Source organism: Sciurus carolinensis, chromosome 4 (genome assembly GCF_902686445.1).
Source record: "Sciurus carolinensis chromosome 4, mSciCar1.2, whole genome shotgun sequence".
Classification (NCBI taxonomy): Eukaryota; Metazoa; Chordata; class Mammalia; order Rodentia; family Sciuridae; genus Sciurus; species Sciurus carolinensis.
In genome coordinates, this window is record NC_062216.1 from 139,147,825 (window position 1) to 139,160,166 (window position 12,342).

At 33.5% G+C, this 12,342-nt stretch overlaps 1 protein-coding gene across 13 annotated transcripts in view; it reads right to left on the reverse strand.

The window, feature by feature from the left end:
- Positions 1-12,342, reverse strand: part of Ppfia2 (PTPRF interacting protein alpha 2) — a 462,148-nt gene that overhangs the window by 146,742 nt on the left and 303,064 nt on the right. For all 13 annotated transcript variants that reach the window (XM_047551047.1, XM_047551046.1, XM_047551044.1 and 10 more), the window contains one exon: positions 6,332-6,448. In XM_047551047.1, coding sequence (XP_047407003.1) covers positions 6,332-6,448 — 117 coding nt within the window. The remainder of the gene's footprint in view (positions 1-6,331; positions 6,449-12,342) is intronic.

Here is a 12,342-nt window from a genome sequence, read left to right on the forward strand (position 1 = left end):
TTAGAGGGAACAAGTTCTGGTGTTTCATTGCACAGTGAGGTGATTATAGTTAACAAAGTATAATAGATCGCAATATAGGTAGAAGAGAGGATTTTGAATGTTGTCACCACAAAGATATTATAAGTGTTTAAGGCGTTGGGTATGCTAAGCATCCTGGTTGGATCATTACACAATGTATATGTGTATTGAAATATCACCCTGTACTCCATAAACAGATGATTGTCATGTAACAATCAAACATTTCTTAAAAAGGGAAGATTCAGCTTGGTTCATTCAGAATATTTAAGTTCCAAGTAGGAATGATAAGTAGAGTGATCTGAAAAGTGAGAAGAGGGCAGTCAGCTTGGAAGGCCTCATGTGACACGGTAAAGTTGTGTTTCACATATAGTTCAATTACTGGAAGATCAACAGCCTTCTCTGCCCTTAGTTCTGTGAAGAACCAAAGTAGTCCCTCAGTCATTCGTACATGAGATATATGAAAAACGCATTACATCTACCTAAGGGTAATGATTTTATGGAAGTTCTGTTTCAATTTTATACATACATGAATACATACATATTGACACAGAACAAATCCATGCATGGTAAAGGACTGAAATTAAACTGTATTTCTTATGGTGGGTAGGAGACAGGTGGGTCCCTAGTGATTTTGAAGCTGAGGGCAAAAGAATAAAGAGGCTCACATAGATAAATCTAAATATCTAACAATTATAAATCAAGTTAACAGTCAGTCAAATATAAATATATTCTAGTATCTTTCCTGAAAATTCACTTTCAATTTAACTGTTAGACCAGATTTTAATACATAATTCTCAACTCCTTGAAATTCCACACCCAACTTTGTCATCCAAATATGGCCCCTGCACTGTAGCCTCCTGCTGCCCTCTTCCCAGTCTCAGTTCCTTCCAGAGCACTCATCTGTTTTGCCCCTGTGTATGTCAATGCTTCAGCCAATGCTTTCAAATCTTTGGTAACCCCAGCAATTAGAAACTCTTGGAACACTTTAGGTATAGGGGGTGGTACACTAGGAAGCAGGCAGACGACTGAAGTTACCTTTGGAAGAAACCCACAAAGACCTTGGAGGTAATCTAAGATCTGTGAGATTTCAGGGATTCTGGGCTTCCAAGTACCTGGCACACAGTAAGGAAGGGGTGGAGTGTAGCTCATAGTTGTGCAGTTCCCTTGGTTGCCTGCACTCCTCATCCTGTACAGAAGGATGTAGATGGCCAGAGCAAGGCTTGTTAAATTGTGGCCTTAAGTCATGGGCCCTTCTTATCCAGCCAGATTTTAGAGTCATACTCACAACAGTGAAGAATTTTAAAGATCACTTTCTTAGAGGGTTAATTCAGAGTAAAACACTGAGACAGCAGGATCCCAAGTTCAAAGCCAACCTCAGCAATAGTAGGGTACTAAGCAACTCAATGAGATCCCGTCTCCAAATAAAATACAAAATAGGGCTGGGAATGTGGCTCAGTGGTCAAGCACCTCTGAGTTCAGTTGCTGGTAACTGCCCTCCCCCCCCAAAAACCATAGGAATTGTGGGGGAAAACTATGAAATAATTTTTTTAAGGCATATTCTTGAACAGAATAAAGCAATCAACCATAGAAAACAAAAGAATATGTATAATTAAGAAAGAATAAAGATACATTTCCTGTCATGAAGGCATGTGAGAGTACAATATCATCTGGAGGTGAGATCATTTGCTCCAGCCAAGTCATTTCATCTTAGTTTCATTACCTGAAAAATTAAGGGATAAAAAGCTACCTACTGATATGTGAAAAAAAAAAGAGAAATGTGTACAAAAATATAGAGCTAATGATTTTTTAAAGGGATATAATTAGGGTGCTTCCTTGCCTAAAACACTTCCATGTCTTTCCACTGCACATAGAGTAAAATCAGACTCCTTAGCAGAACTGACAAGAATTTAAATGATCTGGCATTTGCTAACTGCTGTGTCCAGTCTCTAGTTGCTCCCTACCTTGACCACTGAACTCCATCCAGTCACCATGACATTCTTCCTTCTCTAAAGAACAACAAAGTACATTTCCAGCCTTAGTGAATTTGCATTCAGTGTTTCCTTTCCTTCAAAAACTCCTGAAGCTTTTTCATACAATTGACTCCTTATACTTTTATCTTAAACTCCAATATCTTGAAATATTTCTTCTAAACCCTATTGTTGTTTTTGATATCACATTATTTCTCACATTTTCTAATATTCCTTCAGGCATCTTTATGTGTCAACGTAAATTCTTACCAAATTTATTACAGGTGCTATGTCTTCTGAATCTCTACCATTGTCTAATATTCTACTGATCCACATCACTTAGCAAATATTTGCAGCCAAGGAATAAAATTGGAAGTATAGAATTCTGAGTGTGAACATTATTATCTCCTTTGTAAGAACAGCATGTTTACTTTAAAAATTTGCAAATTAAGTCCCTCTAGAAAGCAATAGAAAAAAGGTTATTGAGCCCACTTCTGAACAAGGTAAAATTCTGTGCTTTGAAAATTTTCATTATCTTGTGACTATTTCTATTCTTCTAAAATAAAGAAATTTAAGGTCATACAGAAATCATTTAAATTTCTGCAGTTTCAGTTAAGCTTATTATTGTTATATTTTGTTTTAAAAATATTAATTATTGGGGCTGGGGTTATGGCTCAGGGGTAGAGTCCTCACCTGGCGCATGTGAGGCACTGGGTTCCATCCTCAGCCCCACATAAAAATAAATAAATAAATAGTACATAAATAAATAAATAAAATTTAAAAAAATATTAATTATTATAAGTATTTTAATGAGTTATAAGATCTATTTCAGAGGGTTTTTTTATGAGAATATTTTTGTCAATTATTTTGTCAACAGAGCTCTCAAGTCACTGATATAAAACAATCTCTTGTTGGCTAATAACCTACCCTAGCTGTGTAATTTAAGTAATTTTACTGCCTTAAAAAAAAAAAAAAAAAAGAATGACTCTTGTGACTAGGGTTAAGTCACTTTCTGACAGTTCCTTTAGTATCTAACAACTAACAATAGTTTTGCATTCTCCCCCTGAACAATAGATTTGCAATTTAAACATTAACACTTGAGTTATCCTATACTGATAAGCTTTATCACATAGACATTCACCTAAATAATATCCTATTTCCCTGTGTTTAACTATACCTTTAAAATGTTCTCAATAAAATATTAGGTGTTAAACCATATATTATAATACTTTGATAATTTAGTATTCAAGGTATTGCTATACTTCAAATAATCATGTTCTATGGGATAATTTTGAAAGAAAAAGATGCTTGGTAATGTTATATGTGTATAATTGATGAGTATTTATATATAATTGATGAAAGTAATAATCAGGATATTATTTTCTATTTTATCAAAATATGTCAGGTTCTGGGTGCAGCGGCATACTTCTGTAGTCTCAGTGGCTCAGGAGGCTGAGGAAGGATTGCAAGATCAAAGTCAACCTTAGCAACTTAGTGAGGTACTAAGCAACTTCACAAGAACCTGTCTCTAAGCAAAACATTAGAAGGGCTGGGGATGTGGCTTAGTGGTTAAGTGCCCCTGGGTTCAATCCCTGGCACAAAAAAAAAAAAAAAAGAAAAAGAAAAAGGAAAAAAAAAGAGAAATGTCACATAAAGAAATGTGGTAAAGGTGAATCATCCTGAGAAATTAATCACAAGGGTAATATGAATTGAAATGTAGTTATCTTTAAAATTAATTTTTTTTTCAGTGCTGGGGATTGAACCCAGGGCCTTGTGCTTGTGAGGCAAGCACTCTACCAACTGAGCTATCTCCCCAGCCTAAAGTAAATATTTTGTAACTTTATATCTATATATTAGATCATGTTGAAGGGTATGAGCATGAATTTTAAATAATCACACTATATCATTATTCCCAAACACCTGAAAATCACACTGCAATCTGGGAAAATAAAAGAAATGAATGTCAATAATCACAATGTTTAAAAACCTTAGTTATGCCCACACAAAGAATGAGTGAGTGAGCAGTGGTCCAGAATTTCTCTTTTTCATTGGTTGAAATGCCTTCATCAACAATTGGAATGCAAAGAGAGTTATAGACAAATGCGTTAGGTCACCAGTGACTCAGCATCTTTCCTATGTACACTTGTATCTATGAAGTTCGAAAGAGATAAAAACAAAGTATGCAGAAATGCTGGTACTGATTCTGTAAACAGAACCATAAAACTAATTCAATGGAAATAAGCATTCTGTAATGTTTGGATATATTAGGGGCTGTATCTTGAAAAACAGCATAGCCATATGTGGCTGCATGATGATATGTTCTGAGTCATACATCATGAGGCAGTATTTTCAAGCGAACACCATAGAGTGTATTCATACCCCACCAGATGATATTGCTTGCTGCACACCTATGTATGGTATGTAGCATCCTATATGCCATTTCTTATAGATTGAAACATAACCATATCCAAAAAAGTTTTATGAGCTCTTCTTTTCCCCATCCTCAGGAGTGCTACAAGAATGCTTAAGGAGCAAGTAGTTTATTAGTGGATAGACAAGATCTCAAGTTCTTTACACCTGAGAAAGACAATTTTCCAATTCTGCACTGAAGTTGCATAGAGTATTATAGAAAACAGTATTTTGTAGATGTCTATGAGAAAGACTAGAACATGAAGTCCATGTCTGCCCAAATCAATTGGGTTCTGTAATTATCTGAGGAGAGGAACAGCAGTCAGCTACTGATGACATAATTTAAGCAAAAGGGCAATGGAAATTTTCATGTTGGTTCTCCTAAGTTGTGTTCTAAGTGCAAATGTCTTGTCTGAAGGAGTTTGGTAGTATGTTGTTTGAACTAATATTAGTTTATTTAACTGATGGAAAGAAAAATGCATTTTATTCTAGTATCAGACACAGCTTATAAAATCTGACTCTACAGTTACAGTTAATTTTTAACACTTAGCTTAGATTTCTATAAAAGCTATGGATAAAGGCTGAAATAGTGAAGTCTGTTTATTTCTCAGTCACCAGAATTAAAACCCAACTGTGGTTTACTTGGTCCCTTGTACTCGTACTTGAAGGAGGAAACACAAGAAGCCCCTCCATTTATTTCAAAATCATAAGTGAGGAAATGCTCAATTTACTTTTTGGTAAGAAATCAAATGTCATTTGTTTTATTTTGCAGTCACTTTCTTCTTAATCTCTAGGTTTTGGAACATCTTGATAGTCACGATTATACCAATTTAGCTACCTGACTCATATGGTCTTAATGATTAAGGGAACTTGACTATCCAGAGTAATAGCTTGTCACAAACATTTAGGAGAGTCTTGTGAGTTCCAAGCATCTGATATGCAAATGTACAAGGAATTTTCATCTAATTCCAGACCTACCAACAGTGATTTACCTTCTTCTTCTTACACTGGAAACAAATTTAGCACAGAAAAGGTCTTTTGCTAGTGGCCAAACAGACTGTTTAGTTTCCTTTTTCTGTATCTAAGTCCATTCAAAGGCAGACTCGCTCCCTTCTTTAAAAAAAAAAAAATGTAGAAATCTGGTGACTTCAAATATTTTATTACATAATTTTCTTATGCTTTGTTCTTCCAGAACAAAACAAGAAAAATACTAAGTCATATAAGAGGTTACCAAAAAATTTTTGCAGTGATAAACAGATTAGTCATCAACTATACATAACAGCACTTAAAATACTTGATAATTCAAGTACTGCTATTGCATTTAAAATTCTGAATATATATGTATATAATTTTTGTATGTATGCAAGTGTGTGCATATATATGTACACACATACATATGCACACTTTAGATTGTATACTTTATAGCAGGGTACCATGCTGCATGTCTATAATCTAGGCTATTTGGGAAGCTGAGGCAGGAGGATTGCAAGTTCAAGGCTGGTCTGAGCAACATGGCAAGACCCTGTCTCAAAATAAAGAATAAAAGGCAAAGGGGATATAGCTCTGTGGTACAGTGCCCCTGGTTCAATTGCCAGTTTTCCAAAAAATAAAATAAAATAAAATAAAATAATTGTATATTTTATATATTTATTCTATATAAATTCAATGATATATACTTGAATTATTTTGAAAAGAATCAAATTAAAAGTAAAGATAAATTTAAAAATGTATGTGCAAAAGTACAAACAATACACATATGTATTATTTTTAAAATAATTAAATTAATAATAAATGAGAAGGGAAATCACCATGAAGTTTTGCCCCAAAATAATCAACATTAAAGAAAGTTTTGACATGGTTTTTATACCCCATACCCCTGTCAAATGGTATACAGCAAGTAAAAATTATTGTGTAAGAATATGTCTCATGTGTCAGACCTTTTCGTGGACTTTCTGGCCAGGTTCCATCCCTTCAAGATGCTCTGATTCTGTGGATCCCTCACTTGATGCCATTTTTCTTTGTATATGAACATTTTGCTCACGCAAGGCAACAATCTGCAAAATAAAAACATTATTCCTTTAAAATTTAGACTAAAAAATTGAATTTACTTGTTTGTGGTTAATAACTAATGAATACTAACAGATGGTCAAAAAGTAAATGTTAAATTTTACTCATTTCAAAAATGTTTTTAAAATCTAGGTCAATGTTTTGAATAATGAGAATTCATAAAACCTCTTCTAACAAAAGGTGAAAACTCTGTGAAATTTATTTCAGAAATACTTTCTAGTCAAAAAATTTATCTAGTTGGAAGAGTATCTAAAGATCTGATCCATGTGTAGTGGATTATGAAATTACTTTTTAAATTAACTTGTGAGATATCATAAAAATTCTTATTGTCTTTACTTTCTATTTATGTAAGAAACATAAATAAAGAGATTGAAGGTTGAAGTTAATTATGGTCACAGTTGTTTACCCTGCAGTGGTAGCACATCTGCAATTTTAAAACAAGCAAATACAGAAGCTGGATTTAAATAATTCTGTAACACTCTCATGAGTACTCAGAATTAAATTTGTCTCATCTATATTTTAGTGACTATTAACTTAGCATTTCTCATCCAAACTTTCTTATTTTGCTAAAATTATAAATTCCAAAGCAATTAATTTTTGCAATTTTCAGCTCAATTTTACAGACATGATTATTTCAACTAAGAAACATGTTCTCAGGTCATTGTAGTATACAGGAGCTTAGCAACACAGACAGTAGAGCAAGGTTTCTGGCCCTTTCAAGACTGTACTTTAAAATATATTTTCTATGTAGATATATAATTTTGAAAATATTATCTTTATATTAATGTCATAAATGATTTCATAACAAATGTTATGATTTTATCAATTCAAACAATAGTATTCAATCTAGGAAAGAGAATTTCCATGGTATTTAATGTGCAGTAAATGATATTGATACAATATATAATAGATATCAAAACATATAAAATTGATAAAATATTTGAAATTATGAGACCACTGTGTCACACACATCAGTCATTATTAAATAAGTTTTAAGGACATCAAGAGGTTAGGTATTTGTGGTGCTACCATCAGTCAATACTTCAGTGCCTGAATCTGCCACCATGTGCCTCTGAGGTCAGGAGGTCTGTCACATGACTTTTGGCATCTGAACACATGGCCCATCATTTCATCAGGGCAGATCACCCCACAATCAAGAATAGCTATGTAAATGTCTCTCTCTCACAGTACTGCAATCACCAAATAATTGGTTTCTTCACTCCCATTCTTGCCTACAGATCCACCAGGTATATCCCTTACCTGGAAGTTCTATTGTACTACCTTTCAGCTTTCTAAAAAACTACAATGCTTTCCCAACTTATTTAGTTTATATTTAAACTTATTACAAAGTCTATACTATCCTCTATGATCCCTTTGATTTGGGGAACACTGGCCTCTTTTTATTCCTCAAATATACCTGTAACTATCTTCCCTGGAACTGAGGAACTCCTTTGTCCTTTCACCTGAACCATTTTTTATATTATCAGAGCTGACAATATCCTGGAGTTCAAAACTCAGCTGAAATAACTCCCCTCAGAGACAAGACTCCTTGCCAGAAAACACTTTTTACAATATATTCCTGATTATTTTATAGGTGTCTGTAACCTTTATTAAAATGCAATGTTTTATTCCTTTATTTACTTCACTCTGCTTGTTTGTCTAGCTTGCAGAAGTTCTAATAATATCACATGGGTAATTCACTTTCAAAGGTATACTTTATTGAAAATAAAATTTTCATATGAAATAGCCACATTATTATATCAGGCTATTTAATAAAATGTGTTGAATGAATTAATGAATGGCAATGAAAAATAAAGAATGTAAACCTAATTAATTCATGAGTAACAGAAAAAAAAATTTTGAGTACATGAGAAACCAGACATTTCTTTCATATTAGGGAACATGGAAATTGATCACTTGAAAGGAAAAACAAGAGTAATGAAATAGCTTCTGAAAAAAATCATTTAATATGACTTTAACATATTGCCTGTTGTACAAAATGTGTTACTATTGATATGGCGAAATTTTATGATGAATTTTTAAAAAATGTAACTATTATATACCAATAACATCCATGACTTAACAGATATGTTAAGACAAATGTATCGGTACATTAAAAAATTCTATGTATTTTCTTCCATTATTTAATCTACTTAGAAATTAAGCAAGACCATTTAAAAAGCATCCATACACCAAACTGAACTCTCAGTTAACCAGTGAATTTCCATTTGTTTAATAAGTGTGATAAATCTAAGTATATCCTAGATCCTAAAAAAAAAAAAAAAATAAGAAAAGTGCAGGCCATCTATATAATTTTGCTGAATTATTGAAAAAATGAATTAATACCCTTATTTAAAAAGCATCAAAACACCGAAATCATTGAGAAAACAATATGCACACATATGATTTTATCATTGTTAAAAAATTATAAACATCAATTTTTTCTGAAGTATATATGTCAATTAATTCCAAGAAAGACATAGTTTTCAAACACTAGCATGCAAACTGTTTTTAAAATAAGTCAAGTAAAAAAAAAATAGGCTTTTGAAACAAGAGAACAATGTACACTATTCTATGTTCTCTATCATGCTAATATGATTCTATCCTGCTCCATTTTCTCTAATAACAAGTTATCCTGAGTAGTTATGAATGCAAAGCTTCAGCATTTAATTATAGGTGGTACTAGTTGATTTCTCCTTTTCACCCTAGGAAAGTGAGGGATTCTCTCCTAAGAATTTAACTTTGGGGGTTGAACCATCTCTTCAACATGTTGTAAGAGTGAGAAAGTCATCTGCAAATCACTGGTACTAGAGGTTGTACAGGCCTCTTGAGAAAATTCTCCCAGTTGGCTGGAGAAGTGGACACAGGAGAAGCTGAGAAATCCACTTGGAACCACAAACAGAATAAAAGTGGATGATGGTCTCAACACATTCTGTGAGCTCACTGACTGGGAAAGCTCTCAGAGGGAGGGCCCATGTAACTTGACTAGAATACTGAAGTAGGTCTGCTTGATCACTGCTAAACAACATGGTCTCCTCCAATAGAATGACATGCATGTGAGAGGAACCACTTCTACACAAGCCCGGTTATACAGTTCTTCTGTAATTGTCAAAAAGCTCTGAAAACCCACTACATACAAGCACTAAACTACTTTTATCTGAGAAAGAGGTACTATTCATATTTTAAAAAATGATTAAACTAAGATAAAAATAGATTAATGAGGAGAATTGTTACAGTTCGAATATGTGTATCATTCCCAAATCATATGTTGCCATTCAAGATGAAATGTGATAGATTAAGATATTTTTGGTGGATAGAAGACCACAGGTTTATTGTATTTCTAATACTTTGGGTTCATAGTTCTCTAGGTTGCCAAGGCAAAAAAAAAAAAAAAAGTGTATGTATCTATATAGCTATCTGAAAGAAGATGGAGGACTGATGGATCAGCAAAGCTCAAGTGTTTGAACTTAAACTTGGTATCTCTGTGCTTCTTTCTCTCTGGTTTGTTGCTTTGTCCTGCTCCTTATTTGTGTTTCTTGACTTTTCATCAAGTTTCTGACACCTGACCCATTTCTTTTGAGCACTCCAAAACTCTGTGTATTTTCAAGTTAGTCTCCCAAGTTTCATTCTTGTCCTTGTCTCTATCGGGTTGTTTATGGCTCTTATCAATTTCTAACTGCATACAGTGCTACAGTGGTCTTGATGACCAGTTTTCCCATCTGGAAAATTTCTGAACTCTCTTTAGTTTTCTCCTGTATTGTATTTGTGACACTTCTAGCTCTTATGCCAGACTCTCCTATCTCTTTGCCTTTGAATTACTGTTTTCTTTGACACCTGGAGAGATCAGTTCCTTTCTCAGATAGTTGTTGTGTACTGATGACTTACTAGGCATTACAGAAATGCTGAGAAGAAAAGGGAAGAAATTCTTTCATTCTTGTTGTAGAAAAAAAAATTATAAACAAAAATAAGTAGAGCACATTTTAAAAGGTAATAATTAAAACAAGGGAAAGATGCTGGGAAGTATAACAATTAGAAATGAGGTGATTTATAAGTATGAATTTGAAAATAGGATACATGAATACCTGGCAGAAGAACTTTTCAGGCAGAAGTTTCAAAAAATATAAATTACAGTTGAAAATTAATGTTTGAAATCCATAAAAATGTTTCAGTTAGTTCCTCAGATAATGTAAAATGTTCTCCACATAACAGCTAAGGTATCAGTGAAAGCTGACACCTTAGAAACAATATGATCCTAAAGAGAAAAGTGATTTTGGGAGAAATTAATATAGTCTCTCTCTCTCTCTCTCTCTCTCTCTCTCTCTCTCTCTGTACTGGGGATTGAAACCAGGAGTATTTTACTATTGAGACATCCCCAGTCCTTATTTATTTATTTTTATTTTGTGATAGGGTCTCACTAAGTTGCTGAGGGTATCACTAAGTTTTTGAGGCTGGCCTCAAATTTGTGATTCTCCTGTCTCAGTCTCCTGACTCATTGGTATTACAGGTCCATACCACCGTAACCAACTATTATATCTCAAATTTTAGGATTTCTCAAAGATATAAGATGCATGAATTAATTTATTTAATGACTATTTATTGATTACTGTTCTGTTTCAGATACTGTTGGGGAAAATGCAGACAAGGTACTTCTCTCCTGGAAATTACATTCTAGTAAAGGATAAAGAAGAAAGTAGTAAGACTATAACAACAAATAATAATAATTTATTGAGTTCTTAAAATATGCCAGAAACTGTGCTAAATACATTGTGTAAACTTGCTTATTTATATCAACTTTTCATCTATATTATTCTTTTTATCTAAGATCCAGATATTTTGAAAGCAGACCCTGAGATAAGTAATTGAGTACAAGTAGTTTATTTGGGAGGTGATTCCAAGAAGCATGCTATTTTTTAAAAATATTCTTGAAAGGCCAAGGGTAAGTACTGGCCCTTTTAATTGTTGCTGGTTGTGTGATACCATGCAAGTTTTTACTTAACCTCAAACTCATGTTCTTTTTCTGTAAGATAGGGGGAGGGTAAAAAGTCATATCTTACAGTGCATTTGTACTGTGAAGTATTTGGTCAAATACAATGTGCACTAAATATTCATTATGTAATGACAAGAATGAGTTGGATTCCCCTTGCCTCTTTGATGTTATCTTCCTACTCATACTCCATGCTCTACATTATTGAAAGGCTTTAATTTTGTCAGTCACACATTTACCACCTTGACTATGAGTTTTAATACACACCTGGGCTGCCTTTCCACCTTGTTGACTACTTACTCATTTTAGGTCTTTGAGATGGATTCTAGGACCACACCATCTCAGGGAGGTAAGTTACATAATTCCTCTGAATTCTCCATGACATAGAATTATAACTCTACCCCAATTGCATGTTAGTGTCTTCACCACCCATTTTGATACTGAGTGCCTTGAGATCAGGAATTATATCTATTATTTGCCCATTCTTAGACCACACACTGACAAATAGAAGGTACTCTAGAAATATTTATGAACTGTCAAATGGTAGAAGACTACATGGGTAGAAAAGACCTACGGAGAGTTGGAAACCTTGGATGCAAAACTGCAGGATTTATAAATGGAGAAGAAAATTAGTTATCCATATAGGAAGCTATATGAACCTGAAAACTTTCCAAATGCCCATAAGGTTAAAAAAAAAAATCCACTGAAGAACTCATTGGGGAAATAAAATTTAAAAAGTACTGATAGAACCTTGTAAGTTTTGCATAGCCATAGCATGAGGAGCAAATAGAGTAGAAGACATATTATGAAGGCACATGGCAACTGTAAAGGGGAGAGGCAATAAGATAATGAAAGGGTAGTTCAATGAAAGTAACCGAGACAATATGTAAATGTAAA